Source organism: Rhagoletis pomonella, unplaced genomic scaffold (assembly GCF_013731165.1).
Source record: "Rhagoletis pomonella isolate Grant_MI unplaced genomic scaffold, Rhpom_1.0 Rhpom_scaffold_00003, whole genome shotgun sequence".
Lineage (NCBI taxonomy): Eukaryota > Metazoa > Arthropoda > Insecta > Diptera > Tephritidae > Rhagoletis > Rhagoletis pomonella.
In genome coordinates, this window is record NW_023458557.1 from 96,708,044 (window position 1) to 96,728,636 (window position 20,593).

Consider the following 20,593-nt stretch of genomic DNA (forward strand, 5'->3'; position numbering starts at 1 on the left):
ATTTCTAAAGTTTGTGCAAAACTCGCGAATATTCAGCAAACTTTGTTCAAATTTTCAAGTTTTTAATCAGATTTTTTAGAATTTTTTTGAGAATGCATAGTTGTAGCCCAACTTAATAATGTTGATTTTTGGCAATTTTTTCCACGCAGTCTCCTCCATACAAAAAAAAAACCAAATTGCTTTATATGGAAAAAATGCAAAACACCTTGAACAAAAAAAGTCTCAAAAATCAATGCGATTTTTTACTAACTCTGAACTTGCATTTTTTTATACTAGAATTTAATGGGCTACAAAACTGCATACTCAAGGAAATTCGAAAAAATCTGATTAAAAAATGGAAAATTTATTGAATTGAGTTTTGCACAAAGTGTCGAAATTATATTTTTGTGTTGTTTTGTTGTAGAATGAACCGTAGTTTTATAAAGAATTAGCGGAAATATATAAATATTTTGGGCTCGAAAAAAACTAACACAACTACAGTTTTTAATCGACATATATGCAATATTTTAAGTCGCGCTTTTTGGATGTAGAACTTCTGCATCCGATTTGTTTGTTCTATTTTTGTGTCTTTTCTTCAGCTTAGCTAAGTGTAAATGCATTTGCTTTTATTGTAGCTTTTAGCAGATCCATTTATGTACGGTACTAAGCTTAAAGCTTAAAAAAAGATTCTCATATGTACACCAATCCCAGCCATAAGTCAATCGTAAATGTGCAGTGTAATAAAAGTTTCGCAAATAAATATTTGTAGCAATGCATATAAATCGGTTTGCATGTCTGATTGCTAATTAAATTAAAAATAATTTATTATGCAGTCAAAGCACACAAATTCAGACATTAAATGCGGCAGGCTGTTGCAATTGACAGATGTCTGGGAAAAAATGTGGGTATGGAAAAATAATTAGATTAAAAAACCTATTTAAATGAGAGACGACAAATATTTAAATGTAATTATATGCAAATATAAAAGTACTTTGAAACATTGTTACATTTGTATGCATATGCAGGAATATGTATGGCATAAATAAAATTATTTGCATTAATTGGTATTTAATATTTACGTATTTCTTTTTATCACTTTGTCTGCTTCTTGCTTAAAATGCATATTTTACTTTAAATTTACCTTTTGTGATAGTCTTAGTACATTTTTAACACTAATTCGAAGTTAAATTATTATTGCCAATTTTGTTAAATACGTAAACTTTGAAAGTCCTGAACTAGTAGGTTTTATTTTCGATCGAAATTTTGATTGTGCAGCAAAAATTGCAATAATTCACAGGTAATCCTTTTTAAGCTCGAACTCGGCGCCAAAAAAAACAAACATAAATATTAACAAATTTTTATTATACAAAACGTACATAAATCGGCTGTTGAAATAAAAGACTTAAGCTACGAACTTGCTTAACTTAGTGTGCCGACTGAATTAGCACATACTCGGTTACTGCTGTCTTTTGAAGACTAATCTACAACAAAAACATCATATGGCACAACAGACATTATTTGATTGATTTGCCGCAGCAACATTGGTCCCCAATATTGACGTGTTTCGGGCAGGAAAACTTGAAAGATTTGACGCCAATATTGATTCACAATATTCAACGCCAGTTCATCTGCGAAAATGTTAATTTCATATTAACAAATAATTTAAATACTCTTCACTACATACTCAATGTTGGATCAGGAAATAGGCCACTTGCTGACAGCTTAAAATCCTTTACTTTAGGTTCAGCGTCAAATTTCGTCATGCGCACAAAACGATGACCGTCAGCCTCATAGAAGCCACCCTCGTACAATTGGTCAATATCCACGTCAACTGTGTGAAGAATTTTCAATTGGCGGTAAATAAAGTTATTTTTTTTTTTTTTTTTTACTTTTCCGCTATACAAACTCACCCAATGACACATTGAATTCGCCCCTTGGTCGCAGCTGTACATTATTCAGCAAAAGCTCGGCCTTATAATTGCCCACAACTCTTATCTCTGGCACATGGGATAGTAGTTTCATCTTAATTTTGCCATCAATCACTTTCAAGTCAAGCGTTTTGATTTCCGTTTTAGAGAAGCCATATGTGAGTCCATTTAGCATGGCAATACGTCCACGTACATTGCCATTTGTGTATTGAAAAGTGGTGCGATTGAGGCGGAAAGGATCGATTACGGGAATATTCAGCGCCTTGTTGCCATTTTTAACGCGGCGTATGGATTCCTCTAAGAGATTTTTCACGCAATTGTTGAATTCTGGACTGCTTTGTTTGCAAGCTGGCAGGTCGTCGGCTGAAAGAGTGGAAAAAAATGATTAGTGTGAGATTGAAGATTGGAGAAAAGAGGAAGATAAAATTTGCTTTCACAAATTAACCTTCACCCTCTGCTGAAGTGATTAATAGTAGTTTAACACATTTAGAGATTATCCTCATTTTCGAGCTTAATTCCCTATTCTCCAATCAACAATAAAGATTAGCCATAGAAAATTTTGCGCACGTTAATCTGTAATTATGAAATAATCTTAGTTTGAATCGATAACTTTTCGGTGTCCAACCAAGTTTTATCGATTATTTTTACTAAGAAAAATAGAAATATTAAATGTGAAGGCAAACACAAATAGACGCTTGCAGGGAAAAAAGGGTTGTAAGGGTATTTTCAAAAAAAAAATATTAAGTTTCAATTTATTTAAATTGCTTTATTTAGCAGAAAAAATGATCACAGTGGAACAAAAAAGAAATTGTCCTTTTCGTTGAGTTGTGCGGAAAACAAGCACAACAAATTTGACAGCTAATAATCTGAGATTTGACTGTGTAATTAACGAACGAGCTTTGATTGAGAATATATTTATATGTTAACATACACTGAGAGAAAAAACGCGTTGTATTTAATATTAAGAAAAATAGTATGAATTCACTGACGTTCTTATTAACCGACTTTCAAAAAAGGAGGAGGTTATCAGTTCGTCGGAACATTTTTTTTTATGTATGTTACCGCAAGTCGATTTTTTTTGCTAAAAATGACTTGTTTAATAATCAACATATGAAAGCACATTTACATGTCTGGCTGTAGCTGAGTGCGCAAAGGTGCTTGCCAAATTTGTTAATTTCCAGAGGGCCAGGGTTCAAATCCCATTGCAGGCAGCATATAAATATTATTATTTTTTATCATAATTATGAAAAAGCATCCTTGAAGTGCAAAACACTTCATTTTTTTCTCTCAGTGTACTTTAAATATGCTTTAAACTAAAAGCCACATAACAGTTTGCAAACAGGAAATCAAATCCTAGTAACAATACCACATTCAGTAGACATCGATAAATATATCGAGTTTTCTATCGATAAGTCATATTTGTTATTATAACACAAAAATCTAAGGATTAACACTATAATAAAAACATAATTTTGACTTATTTGAGAAAATGGCACAGATATACATACATACATCAAACTTTTTAATCAGAATTTTTAGAAAAATTTTCGGGTATGCAGTTTTGATGCTAATAAAGTGCAATTTCTTTTGTCGAGAGTGTTGCGCATTTTCTTCCATATAAAAATAGATGTTGTTCATATGTAAAAAAAATCTCAAAAATCAACGGCAGTTTTTAGTTATTTGAAACTTGCACTTTATTGGACTATCTAAAATTGAGTGGACAACAAAACTGCATACCCTAAAAAATTCGTATTTAAAAATTTGAAATTTTGATAACAGTTTATTGAAGTTTGATTAATTTTTTCTGAAATTTGTCCAAGCTTTGAAACTTTTACTATGGCGGTTTCTGTTATAAATTTAATTGTAATTAAAATTAAAATTATTAAAAATAGACAAATAAACATAAGTTACAAACAATATAATTTTAAATTTTGGTGCTAAATCTTTGACCATAGCTGTATAAGCGCATTTTAGCAAAAATAAAAGCATTGCAAGGCAATCAAAATATATTTTATTTAGTAATTAATTATTGAACTAAATTTTGAGCAAAAATACGGCTAGCAATTTTACTATTTCACAATTTGCAAATAAACAAGCAAGCAAGTTATGTAGTGTAATTTAATAACCAGCGTTTATGTTGTAGCTTGCCGTGTCGTATGAGTAACTTTTTCGCGCTTGACACAACCACATTTCATTTATGCTTCATTTCCTGTTTCACGTTATTACGCACGACCATTAGATTTCAATAATATTTTCGGTACAAACAAAAGCTGCAAACTTCGTGGTAAATTTACCAGCAAAAAATATTGAATTAAAAAAAAAAAAAAATTGTTGAATAGAATTTAAAAAAAAATTGACATGTATTTACTTAATTGTTTCAACAACGCTTGAAAAACACAATGCTTGATCAAATTATTGCATAATTATTACATTGGCACACATACGCATATACCTACTATGAAAATATTCATTAATATCAAACGCAATAATATTTCTTTTTTTTTACAATTTTTAGCGCGAAAATTCTTTCGCGTAATTTTGTAATTTTTCTTTATTCATGCGATACATCTGTAAATAGGTATATATTTACAATGACTTATGTATCTCGTAACACAGCCAACCGTGCACGTGCGCTATACATAAGCATTGATGTACGAGTATGTATGTATACGTACAATATTACATATGTATGTATACATCTAACGCTATAATAACAGCACCAGCTGTGACGCTTATTATAGCCACTCAGCAGCCATTCAAGTGAAGGTCGGCTGCTTCGAAGGCAGCATTTCAAGCGCACAATATGACCTTTGATATGCGCTGATTACGTGCTTACAAATTTACAATTATCCATTCTAAGATCAGTTTTTTACGAATATGAATTTATTAGTTTGACGCAGCAAAATTTTGTCTAGGCCTTTTAATTTTGCGCAAGTGAATAGCTTAAGTACATAATCGCGTAATGTATCTACATATGTATGTACATACATGTACGTTCATACCCTGTTGGGAGTAGCTAACTTTTGGCCCATAATTAGGGGTAACTTTTAATTGGTTTCAAATTCATGCAGGGCTCAACCCAAGAAATAACTATATTTGCTTTCAAAAGAAAAAACCAATTATTAATGAACAATTATTATTCATCTTCTTATTCGCCATTGCTCCCATTTGACGTAAACTGTGCTTGTGACATCTCATTTTCTTTTAAATTGAAGCCGCTATATTCTTTTTAGAAATTAAAAAAGTTTTTTTTTTTTTTTTTACTTAAAAGAATATTTCAAAAATTATTTAAAAATACATATTTTGGGCATAGTTTTATAGCTTTCTATTATAAAATCACATAACGCTGTTTGCAAGTGGACTACTCATATAATATTTCATATAACACTGCAGCTAGTGCCAAATTCTTTTGCGCTAAGGTAATTTATTATTAACAGCTGTTATAATACGAGGAATCAAGTAAATTTATGTTGCGTGTTATTATTTTTTAATTAATAAAAAATTCCTTAAAAAAATATTAAAATTTCGAAGACAATAATTTGTTGAGGTGACAGTGCTACTTGAGTACGAACAGTATAAACGTCATAAGCACAGTTTATGGCAAAAAAATTTAAACTACCTTCTTTTTGTTTTTTGGATTCGTCATACCAAAAAAAAAACCCCTTATAGCATGTTTATATACAAAATTTAAGCTCTTCTTTACGACGCTACATACAGCAAATGGCAGAATCCAAATTGACTTTAAACTCATTGGTGCTTCGACAAATTCGCTTAGAATTGTACGTAGAATCCTTCTGTACTATACGCTAAAAGAAGTATGAAATCCGGCAGTACTAAAAATACTCTATTAACTGGCACACTACTAGTCAACTTATAAATAACCGGTTTGTAGTTAGTTGAAAACAAACTGACTTATTTCCTTGAAAATGTATTCAGTTAAAAGTACCGTAAAGTAGTCGGGGTATAGTCAACCCTTGTTACAGAATAGTGAACTGATAGCAGCACATTTATAGTTGGTTTAGTTCCCTACAGGGTACATTTAGTGAATATAAGTTCGTATATACATACTAACATACATATACATACATTCGGTTAGATATGTACACATATAAGAATTGTAGTGTGCAACTTACAACTTTAATTGATCTGAGCCGGGTGTTTGGCCAATTTTCGAAGCGCTCTTGAAGGACAAAGGTTTACTTTAGTTTAAGATCTAACAATTTAATAAACCGCAACGTAACAACAGCAGCTTTCATTTCAAAGCTTTTAAGGGCAAACATATTTCTTAGGTTTGGCAACATAGGCCAATAATTTTCTAATTTATTTACCATGTACCAGCACTTATAATATGTACTCGTATTTTATAAATAAGAAAATATTCGAATGTGTATTAAAATAATTAAAAAATTATCGAATATGTTAAAAATTTAATAAAGGTAAATAAAATGGTCGAGTAAAGTAGCATAAAATCTGAATTAAATATAGTCAAATGATTCAACCCAATTTTATGGAATCGGTAATCATTACGGGTCCTGCTGAAATTTTTTAATTTATTTTTAACCCTAACATGCTTTTTCAAATTATTAAAAAACCTATAAATAAGGGGTACAAGGTGAGAGATGAAATATTTTTTCCCTCTGGCGTCGGGTTTTACAAGTAAAAGGTACATAATTACGGTAAAAAATACATGAAAAAAGTTTAAAATGTCAAGCTCTAACCCCCTAGGAATTTTCTAAATGAAAAAAAAAACAATACCCGTATCTTTTTGTTAAAAAAAAAAAACCCTAAAAATGCAATGTGGGGACTCATGAAAAATCGTTACTATCAAAAATGGTAAATATTGGGTATTATTATTATTAGAAGCCTCCTGCAGAGAAACGCGAGTTTTCCGAACGAAAGATATTGATGTTCAAGAATTCTATACCATTTCTACGAAAAAGTGTTTTTTCCCCATATAAAATCCATGGAAAATTTCATGGGCTTTGAAGCAGTTGTTAATATCTGTTTTTAACAAAAAATTGCGAGTATTCTCTCCATTCCATTTCACTTAAAAAAATTCTAGGGGATGAGAGCTTAATGTGTTAAACTTTTATTTGCATACATTTGAGAAAAAATTTTCTAACTTCTACAATTTTTATCCGATTTTATTGATTGAGATAACAATTTATTCCAAAATCAAAGTAATTTTAGATAAATACTACATATTGGGCAACTTTCATAAAAATTAAATTATACGCCATGAACACTCCCAACAATCTAAGTGTGCCGATAGATTGTTATACAACATTTCATAATATATGTTTGAGGAAAAATAGTCAAATAGTCAAGCTTTTAATAGATAAGTGCATCAAGAACAAAAATAACATTTTTTTAATAAAGGAACTATACGGGACCTGTTTTCATGTTGTACTCGACCATACCTACAATCTACACTAGGTTTTATTTCGGGTGTATTTCGAGATTTTTTATTTTTTTTGTAGCACCGTGTTTTATTTGTAAACTTATTCATTGGGTGCGTGATTCGTAATGCTTACATTTTAGCTTATGTTCCAATAATTGCCGCTTCTTTTCTCAACCAATCAATACAGCATATGACTTAACCTCGATAACTTGTATTAACTTTGACACAAAAGCTTTATTACCTGTAAAATATTTCTTCGACTGCGACGGGTCCTCAGCAGCACTGGTACTCGTAGCACTGGCTACCTCAACACTCGTTGTTCTCTTGCTGGCGGGATATGAAGTGACAGGAGCGCTAGTAGTGGTAGTAGTAATAGTAGAAGTTGCAGTGCTTAACCCTTTAGCAGCATTTGTGGCCGTTGCTGCATCTGTGGTTGTTGATGACGATTCTGTTGCTGCTGTAGATGATTCCTCTTGAGCAGCCACAGAGCACAAAAACAATGCCAAAATGTATGTGCAACGCAGGATTTCTTTCACTTGCATTTTAAGTGAATTTCTTCAAAAAAAAAAAAAAACACAATATTTTCAAAATTGTTTTCACCACACGCTATCACTATTTGGCTTATGATACTCTACGCGCACCTGCTTCACAGTTTTTGTTTTCAAATTTCCAATTCTTAGTTTACTATATGTTTTTTCGAAAGCACTTTAACACGACTGCAACTGACCGGCTTCTGAGTTTAGATGCATTCGTGTAGCTGGTTTTATGACACATTCCTATGCAACGAAATTGCTTCGCATATAATTTCATGTAATTTTATTTACAACCAAGTAAACTAACCGGCTTACTATGGTAAAAAATATTGACTATACCTGCACATCTACATACATACATTGTACACTTACTTATGTATGTACATAAATATGTAGTACAAGTTCAAATATATGCATTTATAAGCACGATGTCATAAACAATTAGACGTAATATGCCGGCCGTTCCAGCGCTTAGTTTTTCTATGCGCAAATAAGGCAAATGCATCTATATTTAATAGCAATTATACATATATACATACATATTCATAACCCATAATGCGCATATTTTATCAATAAAAATGTTATACTTAAAGCAGAAAGTAGAAATTAAAAATTTAATTTACTTTATGTTGATACAATGTCAGTAAAATTAATTTAAATAAATTGGTTTTTTTTTATAATAATTAGTATTTGTTTATTTGCGCCATTATATCTAATTAATTTAAGTGTAGTTCTTAACAGGTAACATTTGAAATCAAGCATTTATTGGGGCTGGAAGTTATATCCGTATATTCGAGTACCTGATTAAAAAATCCGAATATCCGAATTGTTGTATGTAAAAATAAAAATCAAATAACAATTGTCTGTGTATTAATGAAGTGTTATGTATTTATTTTCAGCTTAACAGATTCAATCATTTTAAGAATAATCCTAAGAATCGTTCAAACACGTTTTACAATATCCGGATAACCAACTTGACGGATATTAACCTGATATCTTGATAACAGAAATGACCGAATATTAACCGGATTTCCAGATTTAACCCGTATGCACGAATATCGCAACGGATACCCGAATATACAGATAGTATTTATGTAGTATTTATGTGTCTGTTTTATGTCCACTCATAATTACAACCAGGGCTACAAACCGGTTTTGAACTGAGTCAATTTTCGTGCCGGATCGCCGCTTTTTTCGGGCTTCGATCCGAACTGCGATCAGAACCGTTTTTATTTTGAAATTTTTAAACTGAGCCGAAAACCACTCTAAATAAGTTAATAGCAAAAAAGTAAGTAATCGGTAACAAAATCGATAACAGATTCGATAAAAATATCGATAACATCTATAACAATATCGCTAACGAAAGCAATAACAGTATCGATAAAAAATATCGATAACAAAATCGTTTAAAATATCGAATACAAAACCGATAAAAATATCGATTATTATATCGACAAGTACCTAAAATATCGATAAAAATGTCTATGACAAAATATCGATAACAAACCCAATAAAAATATCGATTATTATATCTATAAGTCCCGAGAATCCCAGAAATTTCTAAAATCCCAAAATAGTTCCCAGATTAAGTCTCTGCGTCTCTATTTATGTCGTTTTCTCTATAATTACCTTTATTTTAATCTTTATTTTTCTATCTTCATCTTTAATTTTATCGGTAACCTCATCCTCATCTTTTTCTTTATATTTCTCTTTGTTTTTACTTTTATGTTTATCATTTTCTTTCTTGTTTTTACTTTTATGTTTATCATTTCTACATACAGTGAAAGCTCTCATAGGCGGACGCCCTAAGAAGCGGACATCTCCTATAAACGGACACATTCTTGGCAACGAACAATTTTTGTTTTTTCCATACAAAAAGCTCTGCCATACATGGACTTTCCGATAAACAGACGCGGACACTCAAACATGTCTAGTTATGAAAAAAAATCTCCCATAAGCGGACGCGAAGCTCTAATAAGCGGTCAATTTGGTATTTTTTCAGTCTGATGTTGACTCTTCCGCATGTACATATGTATGTATTTGTACCGAAGTACACAAGTAGAAAAAAAATTTTCCTTTTCATTGCCCTCTTCTTGCTGCTTGAGCGAAGCGGGCAATGAGATTTGTCGGTAGAAAAAAAAGCCATAAATTTGAATTTATTTTCCATTAATTCTGTTTTCGTCTATTGAAGAATAAATATTATTCTAATTTAGAAACCCGCAATTTCAATTTTTTGAATTTGAATTTTAATATTATTGTTTAAGAAATTACCATAAGCGGACATTTGCCATAGGCGGACAAAAAGTAAGTGACCATCGGTGTCCGCTTATAGGAGCTTTCACTGTATATCCCTTCACCTTTGTCCTTATATATAAGGTGTTTAAATTACCATTTCCGTTGAATTAGCCAATTTATTCCCAACCAACCAACCGCCGCTAAAGAAGTTTCACTTTAAAAATATTTTTAAAGCAAGACTTCAGAATGTGAACTAAATCAGACCATAAAATTTTCTTTTTTTTTTAGAAATATCTCGATTCCTGCGCCATCTATCGGTAACATTTTTTATAGAAAATTAAGCTGTGATTTGTTGATAAAAAAATTTTTAGCAATATTTTTCTCTTGTCGCCAATTTTTAATTTGTTTTAGCGAAAAATAGAGATTTTTAGCGATGCAAAATACGCTGGAATTGCAATTTTAGTAGCCAAAACAGTTCACTCACTTTATCCGGTTCGTTTTGTTCATCGCTAAAATCTTCCAAAATATTAATCAAAAATGGAGATTTTTAGAGATGTCTTTTTAAGAGAGGATTGCAAAAATCTCTAAAAATTGCTAAAAAACTCATTTACCATTTTTTGGCGATGAAATTTTAACGATATCGAAAGTTGGAATCCGGCTGAAGGAAAGAAAAAAAAAGTATTGAATGGTGTATGTGTTCAGCTAACTTTGATTAGGCACCGGCAAAAATCGATCAGATCAGGAATATTCTCTAAGTCTTTGGAAACTCTTGCAAGATTTATTAAAAGAATACCGCTATTCTCTTTAATGTCATGACTCATGATATTCAATTTTTCGATTAAATTCGGAGGTTTTTTATTAATATAGATTATTATGTTGGAGATCAAAACACCTCTTCACACTGTTGGATATTCAATACAGATCTCTACTCTTCACCTGTATTTATTAACTGAGTAATTTTACTAAGATTTCCATTTCTCTTCCTAGATCAACACATATTTTATTGTACATATGTTGTTTAAATCGAATGCTCACTTTTACATATTGCAATGGGAAACTATTAGTATTTTTTTCAAAATAAGTATAATTCTTTGCATTAGTAATCTCTTCCAAAAAAGAAATTGCAAGAAGAAAGAGTTGAACATCCGCTCATTTTACTTTTTTTTTTAGCTATTAACACACTCGCTGACTAATGAAACCGCTGCCAGTATTTTCTAAGCAACAAAAACGTGCAACTTGAATTTTTTTCATTCGTTTTTCGTCTCGGGCGCTTTATTATTTTACCAAATGCAGCTACAGAATACAGTGATAATGAAGATATTTTGGGCGACGTTACAAATATGGTCTGTGAACTGATTTGTGATAAAAAAAAAAAAAATCCACTTAGAATAATTTTTAGTTGTGGCTGTTTTTGATTTGGGGTACGAGGTATTTATGTAAATCATAGCACGTATTATATGATTTAACCTACCACAACATATAATATCTGCTTCTTTTTCAGGCGACCATTAAAGTTTTAAAAAATGTCCTCTAAATCAACATCGAATTTAAAATGCTAGGAGTGCACTGAAACATTGACTGCCAGCATGGAGGTTATTCTACGGCTATTCGGACGGTGAGTTTATTATCCAAAGTATATTTTCTAATAGTTTATCGACCATAGAATTCTAAAAATGTTCGCCTTTTACAGAAATATAAGAATGTTATTTAATTTTCCGAATTAATTTCCGAATCAAATGAAATCTTCGTATCTACTACTATCCAGTTATACATACATACATATGTATTCGCTAAATATATTCATATTGCCATCAAAAGAGGTGTCTCAGGTAGACTATCGCCGCTAGTTAGATTCACAAAACGTCCTACCTCACATAAAAAAAAAAAAAAAAAAAAAAAAATAAATATTAAATGCATTTTTTTTTGTAGGTAAATATATTATAAAATTTAATTAACGGTAATACGGTTTATATTTATAAAACTATTAAAAACTATATACAAAGACTTGCACAAATATCCTGTCAAATAATCCCTGAGTATTTTCACTAAAATTTTTAGTTCTTTTTAATGAACAAATCGAATGGAACAGCACCCAAAAATAAGTTCATAACGCGTAAGAACATTGGCTCCCAAGTGCTGCGTGTTTGTGGCAACATTACTTTGTACACTTGACGCCAGTATTGATTTACGAAATCCAGTATTACGGCATCTGAAAGAAAAATAGAATGAGTAAATATTATAATGTATTGTATTTCGAATTTTATTATTCACTTTTCACTTACTCAGTGCTGGATCTGGCACCAAGTTACTAGCATAAATATGCATATCTCCGATTTCTGGTTCAAAATTGAATTTTGTAAGTCGCAAATATGTGTGGCCGTCACGCTCATAGAGTTCGCCTTCCGACTGGGAGCTCAACAGGAGATCGGCTATTTAAAAAAATTGATAATTTCATTAGTTTGCCCTTGTCGCTCCCTCCCCTCTTCCCTTCTCACTTACACATAGTCACATTGAAGTATCCCTTTGGTGTCATTTTCACTTCGTTTATCATCAGATCGGCCTTATAGTTGCCTTCAATGTAGAGGTGTGGCATTTGTGAAACCAATCCCATGTGCACATTATTGCCATCCAAACGAAAGTCTACCTTCTGTACTATACCCTCACTTATGCCAAATACACGCACGTTGCGTACCTGCACACGTCCCTGTGCGAAACCGCCACCAACTTCAATATTGTTGCGTTCAATGATGAAAGGATCCATCTGGGGGATATTCAGCTCCTTAATGCCATCCTTTAGACGCGGGGTGAGCTGTTGAAAGGCGCGTTTGATGCATTCGTTGATATTAACGTCCCCTTGTTCGCAAGTGGGTATGTCAGCCGCTAGAAATATTGAAGAAAAAAGAAAATGAAATAATTACATAGTGGATACTAGGAATGGGATCCCGGGATCCCGGTCTTTTTAGGTGCCGAAAAATCCCGCTATTCTTGGCAAATAATTCCGGGATTTTCGAGATTTATAATTTGCACTGATGGCAATAATAGAAACTCATTCTCTTGACCAGTATTGGCTATTATCTCTTTTTTTTATTTAATATTTTTTTATGAAGGGCCAAATATAGTAAAATTCTAACGTCAGCAATTCAAAAATTATGTATTTAAAAAATTCAGTAAAATTTGCTTAAAAAATAAGTATGGGTATCAAATTAAAGAGAAAATTCTGTAGAATTTAATCAGATCCAATATTTTGGTGTATAAGGACTGGTAAGTATTGAAAATGTCATTTTATAATTTTGTCCTTGAAATTTACAATATCTGTTTAAAAAAGAAATATATGTTAAGGACTTATATAAACTCGATAACATCCTCGAATTTCGTCCCTCTAACTTTATCAGCTTAAAAATTACCTATTCGTCCTTGTTAATCCAAAAAATTTAAATTTTTTTAAATTCTAAGAAATTTCCTCTTTCATGTGGTACCCATATTTTTATTCTATATTACATTGAATTTTTTAAATAATTTTTGGAATTAATCATATCTTTGAAATTACAAAGTCCTTTAAAATAAATCCTGACGTCAGAGAGAAAAAAAAACGCCACTTTAAATAAAAAAATAGGTTTCAAAGCCATTTATTTATTATTTATTTTATGGTAGGAGAGATAGAAGCAATTTTTTCGATTTAAATTGTTGAAAAGTAAAGTAAATCCCGGGACCGATCCCGGGATCGTAAAAAGCGAAAAAATTAACATCCCTAGTTGACACAAACTAAAGACTTAAGCTACGAACTTCATTCGGTTTTTCTTTTTTTTTTTTGTTGAATTTTTTATCGTACCGATGGATTGTGATTTATTAGCAGCCATAATTGAATCTATAATACATTAAGACGTATAAATAATGTACTTCACTTTGTGTTCAATCGTGTTAACTGCTGCTAATGTCGCATGTCCTTGGCACAAATAGTCTTATTGAAGTCATATTATAGAAGTAATTTTTTTTAATTGCCTAAACATGACTAACATAAAATACGAGTATGTTAAGCACCAAAACGTGTCATTTAGAATCTAACGATTCTAAACACTGCCATTATGATTCCTGTATGTATTTTGTTCAAAAGTTTGCCGCTTTTGGTTTCGTTGAAACGATTTTAATTAGATTACGACTCAATTAATATATACTTGTGTGTGCTTAAGTGCTTTAGCGCCAGAAATCGTTTGTAGATCGATCAATAGTAAATTTATTTTCCGAATGGGCTATTTTATATTATTTCGAGAATTTAACTTAGTTTTTTGTAAACAAATAACAAGGTTAGCAATTAGTAAAAATCTTGATAAAAAAAGTCAATGCACACATTGCAAATGCTAGAGGTTATTTCGTATATCTAACCGAATATGAATTTTGCCACAGTTGTTTTTGGACTATACAACTTTAACGCATTTCAAGAGTATTTTATAGTTTTCTAAAAATACCGGGATTCAAAAGAAATAATAATAATATTTTTACGAAGAAAATTTTTACATATGCGATACTAGAGTAGGGCTGCCAGACGTCCTGGTTTTCCAGGATTTGTCCTGGTTTGGACAAATTGTCCTGATGTCCTGGTCCGTACTTAAATTGTCCTGGCCAATGCATACAATCAATTCATATTTGGCAGATATTCGCTATGTTAAAGGTCAAGCTTTCTGTTATTAGTAATTTTACATTTGGTCAGTTTGTATGATGTAATCAAAGCGCATCTGACACCAAATGAACAGCTGTTAGTTGAGGCAGTTTTCGACTAATTTTATTAATGTAATTTTACTTTTTATAAAAAACTTGGGTAATTTTGATAACAAATGTGACGAGTTCTTGTATCTTATTTAATTTTGTTTTTTTTTTTTTTATTGTAATGATGTCATTATAACTTTTATAAGCAATCAAAGTAATTAAAATAACGATTTTGACGTGTCACTTTGGCTACCATTTGTACGTTTTTGAGTATAACTTTTTCACCGCAAAGCGGAGGCTTCGAAAAATCTTGGCAAATAGTTAATTTAATATTGGAAAATGCATTAGGCATTGAGAAAAATATGTGCTCCTCATTGGAAATAAATAAATGTAACAATTTGAAGTTTGTCACTCGTAATTATCAAAAATGTAATATTTCATGTTCGTTTCCATTTTTAAGTTTCAGCAATTACTAAATTGTTCTTATTTGTTTATATACATATAATTTACACATTAGGGATAAAAAATAAGACCTTTTTCAGCTGTGTGGCTTTGAAAATATTGAAAATAGAAAACAAATCTTGTCTGAATATTTAGGTGGTCTTTGCGTGAATGGCTTCAAAAGTTTCCTTTTTTTGATTGCGCCATCTGTTACACAAAAGTCGAAATACCAAACCACTCATACTTTTTGTCTCCTTCTCTCATTTCCCGCGCAAGCACGTGTTTGCAAAACGATGACGAAGTGATTTTGTATGGTAAATTATTTATGCCCATATATTTGAATAAAATAAACATACTTAGAAGATATCAACCAATACTTCCCAAAAACTCATTCGAGTGGTTTTCAAGCATTTTGGTAATAAAAAAAATTGCAAATTAATTTTTCAACATTTTTTTGCCCTAAAATGCTCAATATTTATTTTGAATTTATATAAAATTTGTACACGATAATATTTCTATTGCTTTAAAGAACATATATCCCGAAAATTAAAGTTACACATATCAAATGTAATGTATGCAAATCATAAGTTGCTGAATCCGTCGATAGTTGTGGAATTTTATCTTTGAAACGCCACACCTTTCTTTGAAATCGCATACATAAATATGCACTATGCATATATCGCATGCGTTATTCTACTAGCTATTAATAATAAGAGCAAGCGATTAAACGTCTAAGTGCTACAAATACATATTACATATCTACGAGTATGACGTACATTGTGTACATACATATATTTTACTAACTATAATATAAACGATGTGATACGTAAAAAGTATATGTGTATGTACGTTCTCAGCACAAATTCATAAATTAGAATCGGATATTGTGTTCGAGTTTTTTAGAACTTCTGCCCATTCCAAACCAAATTAATATTATTAGAGCCAATTAGTGACGTTTTTAGTTTTTTCGCTTGGCCGGAATCTTAAAATCACTCGTTTTTCATCTATATTATCACTGCCACGCACTATGGGCTAAACTACTTTTTTTTTGTTTCAAATATAATATGTATAATGAGAAGGAATAGAGCTGGCCAAAAAAATGGTTTAAATAAATTTCGAATTATGTCAATTAAAAAAAATTAAACGAATTGCAACATTCTTTATTTTAAAAGTTGAAAGGGAAATGCTGAGCAAGCTAAAAAAAAAAATGAATTACCTTTAGTTTTCTTTTTGCAATGAAAAAAGATGTCGATTTCAGAATTTTAAGATATCGCGAAAGGTTATTGATTTTTTTTTAAATGGTCAAGTTTTCGCCCATTATTCCAACCCTTAATTCTATTCCTTGTCGTAATAAATATTAGATTTTAAACAAAGCAAATCAATTTAGCCATAGTACGACGTCATTGGCCATAACGTGATACGACGCTGTATGTGTCATTATTTGTATTACATTTATCATCAGTCCAATTATTCTGCCTTCATACTCGTATGATTTCTAGTTAAGCGCCTGACATAAGTACATACTAGGGTGGTCATATAACCAAAGGTCAACTAAAATTATCCGCACTGATTTTTTAATACTTGTGCAATTTGATATAAGATATATTTCAATGATTTATTTTGAATCAAACTTTTTAAAAGCTTCCCTGAAATCTTATTACATTAAACGAGTAATTCTTGTATATATATATATATATATATATATATCCATTAAGTTCTCGGTAACGGCTCTAACGATTTAGATGACATTTTGTACACAGATAATGTTTTGGATTTTAAGGTTATCTGAATAGTCATTATCTCCGAGAAGACTCGTATAAGGTTGCCACCTATTCGAAATTAGTTACAATTTAATTAAAACATCATAATATGAGTATCAATTGGAAGGTATTTTTAAGATCCCTAATTCAAAAATATTTTTGATATTTAGATCGCATATTTCTTTAATTTTTTGTTTAGAAAAAAAAGGGTACCAAGAAAAGGTCCTTCAACAATGCTTTCTCTATATACAAAATGTTATCTCTTAGGATAATAATGTAAGGTTGCCACTTATTTTCGATGTTACACAATTTATCTAAAGCATCGCAATATGGATATCAAATGGAAGGTATTGTTGAGAACTTTGGTCAGAAAATATTTTCCATCAGGGTTGCCACACTTCTATGTAATACAAATTTTTATTTTGTCAATTTCAATCAAACATTTTTTTATGTATACACAGTATATATACGCTCAAGATATGTACCATTCATTCCAGCGTATTTTTACTTTATTATTCTTTTAAATATGTATATCTTACAAACAAACAAAAAAAACCCCCGACCACCCTAATGAAAACAAAAATACTTAACTATTCACTTGTCGCGCTTGATTGCTCAGTCGCAACTGCACCGAAAAAAAATCAATTGCATTAAACAATTATAAGCATGCATCCATTATCTAAGCCGATTTATATCGTAAAAATGTAGTTAGGCCCCACATCGTAAAATCGCAAACGCGATTGCGCACACCAATGCATACATATGTCGTTAGTTTTTTAAGTGGCCCACCTTGGTTGACCCATTCAGTGAACACAAATAAGAGGTCAAACAAGAATTACATAAATTTAAGTTACAATTTTCCTGTTGCTACTAGCTCGCTTACATTTTTCACATAATTTAAGGGGCCTATGATCGGCAGATTATTTTTTGAAATGCTAACCAATCCGTGGCATAAACGCTAAGTTTTACCCTTGATTGTTTGAGGCGATAGCTGATATATGCTTTTCATATAATGTGGATAAATATTGCGCGAACTAGGCATCAAAGCCGTGCTCTCACGAGTAGTAGTTCGCATTTCCAAACGCTCCTCTAGGATGGCCTCTTTAGACTTTTAACTTTAACACACATTCCCTGAGTACTGAATGGCTAAAAGTATGATATATTTTGATTTTATTTAAATCCTCTTCGGTTTGGTTTATCAGTTTGGAGGAAAAGTTTGCGTTCTTAATGGCATATGCACATAGAGAAAACTTGTCTGATCTTCGAATGTAACATTCAAACAAACAAGAGAAGACTTCAAAACAAATTACGATCAACTCCAAATTGGCATGGTAAACGCCGCTTTAAATTTTCATCAGTGAGGATGTGCGGACATTGATCGATCCTGCTGAAACAACGATTCGGTTGAATCACTGAAAAATATCGCAATCATTGGTTCTTTAGCTCAAAACTCAGTCGGTGAATTAAATTTCCCGTATTAATTTTGTACCCTTGAAAAAACTTTCCTAACAAGAATTCGCAAAGATGTAATATTATGTCGCCATTAAATTATCGATGCTTCTGAATGAAAAAAGTTGCATCTTTGTTCCACAACATACAATACTAAAGACCGATACGGCAATACTTCATGGTTAAGTGTTCATTTACTCATTGTCGAGAAAAAAATTGAGATATGTCGACGAAATTTGGTAAGTTGTAGGTCGCCTTTTAACCCAGGTCGGTTGGTATTGAAAATAGTCAAAATCGGACAATAACCACGCCTACCCCCCATATAACGGTATTTTCGAAATATGCACAAACTGTACTTAGGGAAATTTTTGGAAAATGGGTGTTACACCTACATACATACATATGTGTATCTCGGTAACCGGTGTGTCAATTTCTACCAAACTCGGTGCACTTAATAAACTTGATACGGAAAAGCAATTCGTTGAAAATTATTAAAATCGGACTAAAATTACAACCGCTTTCCGTATTACGGTAAATTTCAGAAATGCGAAAACCCCGATATTTCAATAACTGAAGACGCTAATTTACCCCAAGTTAATACTTACAACAATCTCTTAACAATAAATAAGATTTTTATAGACTTTTAGGAATTGGGCGTGGCACCGCCCACTTTATGACTACAAAAGGTGTATCTCGGTAACCGCTATAAAAATTTCTACCAAATTTGGTTCAATTATTTTATTGAGTCTAACTCATCATATTATCGAAAACATTTGAAATCGGGGGAAATCACCCTTGCTTATCATGCAAAGGTAATTTAAAGAAAGTTGAACGACGATATTTGATACCTGCGCCGGGTATATCAAATTCGGTTTCGCCCGAATTTATACTTATTTACTTTTTTTTTTTTAATTGCATACTTTATTATCGTCACTAGATACGAATAAAGACGCGAACTCAAAATTTGAGCGCAAAAAAAAGCTTCGGCCAAGAAAGGCGCGTTAACCTATTTTATAGCGCAGAAAGACGCGAAAACTTATTTTCGAGGTAAACTATATTTTCGGGTGTACCAGTGTACAAATTACCCAAAGAGTTTTTTAGGAATGAAGCTGGAGGAAATGTCATTGCCCAGTATGAATCTATGTTTACGCGTCTTTCTTCCCCGTCAACTAAGTTAACGTCGGAAGTTTTTTTTATGCGCCTTTTTCGTAAAGATTTTTTTCACTCGTCCTTTTTCGCCGTCAGAATACTCGCGCGTCTTTGTTCGTGTATTGAGCAGAACAAAAAATTTTTTTTTTTAAGTTTCGGATTCTAATATTTTCTTTAATTATTTTTCGCTTCCGTTCAACGTTAAGGACACTCACGCAATTCACTGACTGGCTTGAAATCGGGCAGCTCCGGCAGTTCCGCATTCACCGTTAATTGTGCCGCACAGCAGCCAATAAGGCAGGCAAACAAAAGCACAAATGAAAAGCGCAACATTTCCAACCAAAATCGATTATTTACTAAATTTTAAAATATTTTCTTCTTCGTATAATCCGAGTGCTATATGCCTAGGATTTGCCTGCCTTCCTGTGCTGGTTCACTGCTGCGAGTAATTTTCCGTTTGCGTGCGTTTAATTCTGTAGGAATGCGCGATCACTTCGACAAACGCGCAACAACACTGCAAATCGCTTTGAAAGCATCTAAAATTCATACCGGCAGATACAGTGGTTTTTATTGCAAAGCATTGGTACCTGGTCACATATGTATGTACGTATGTTCTTATGTACGTACACCCACTTCTTCACCTCCCGAGCTAGCGAGACACCAATGAGGTAAATAAAAAAAGTCGTAGATATGTGTGTGTGTATGTATGTGCGAGTACTCAGTTAGAATAATGAATAACTAAATATTGGCTGGTCACAGTAATAATTAGGTTTGTTGAATATTTTTAGATTTTAGCACACACACATATTTATGTATATACCAGGGTTGTTGCGAATATTCGCATTCGCAACCGCGGAGCTTCCGCATTAATTTTAACATTCGTATTTGCAAATGGTAAATTGTCTCCAAAATTTTGTGCCTGTGGAGATGCGACGTTAGATCGCGCCATCTACAGCTCGAGAATAACCACATTTATTTGTTTTTGTCAAAATAAGCATTCCACGATTACTCAAAAAA

The 20,593-nt window shown here is 31.9% G+C and overlaps 2 protein-coding genes across 2 annotated transcripts; both read right to left on the bottom strand.

The window, feature by feature from the left end:
* Positions 1–1,326: 1,326 nt before the first annotated feature.
* Positions 1,327–8,025, bottom strand: LOC118735889 (circadian clock-controlled protein daywake). The gene is made up of 4 exons (XM_036465910.1): positions 7,550–8,025; positions 1,890–2,270; positions 1,664–1,810; positions 1,327–1,607 (listed from the first exon to the last, which is right to left on the bottom strand). Exons 1-4 carry the CDS (start codon positions 7,848–7,850, stop codon positions 1,456–1,458), a joined length of 981 nt encoding a protein of 326 aa, XP_036321803.1. The 5' UTR covers positions 7,851–8,025; the 3' UTR covers positions 1,327–1,455.
* A 3,977-nt stretch (positions 8,026–12,002) lies between these two features.
* Positions 12,003–20,110, bottom strand: LOC118735891. Its single transcript, XM_036465911.1, has 4 exons — positions 19,792–20,110; positions 12,576–12,956; positions 12,359–12,505; positions 12,003–12,285 (listed from the first exon to the last, which is right to left on the bottom strand). Exons 1-4 carry the CDS (start codon positions 19,907–19,909, stop codon positions 12,131–12,133), a joined length of 801 nt encoding a protein of 266 aa, XP_036321804.1. The 5' UTR covers positions 19,910–20,110; the 3' UTR covers positions 12,003–12,130.
* Positions 20,111–20,593: the final 483 nt, after the last annotated feature.

Excerpts from the sequence above, each read along its gene's own strand:
- LOC118735891 (XM_036465911.1), bottom strand. The coding sequence starts at position 19,909 with ATGTTGCGCTTTTCATTTGTGCTTTTGTTTGCCTGCCTTATTGGCTGC. Across the intron at positions 12,957-19,791 it reads CAAGCCAGTCAGTGAATTGC|CGGCTGACATACCCACTTGC; the intron begins GTGAGTGTCCTT and ends CAATATTTCTAG. Across the intron at positions 12,506-12,575 it reads ATACTTCAATGTGACTATGT|CCGATCTCCTGTTGAGCTCC; the intron begins GTAAGTGAGAAG and ends TTTTTTAAATAG.
- LOC118735889 (XM_036465910.1), bottom strand. The coding sequence starts at position 7,850 with ATGCAAGTGAAAGAAATCCTGCGTTGCACATACATTTTGGCATTGTTT. Across the intron at positions 1,811-1,889 it reads CGAATTCAATGTGTCATTGG|TTGACGTGGATATTGACCAA; the intron begins GTGAGTTTGTAT and ends TTCTTCACACAG. Across the intron at positions 1,608-1,663 it reads ATTTCCTGATCCAACATTGA|ATGAACTGGCGTTGAATATT; the intron begins GTATGTAGTGAA and ends ACATTTTCGCAG.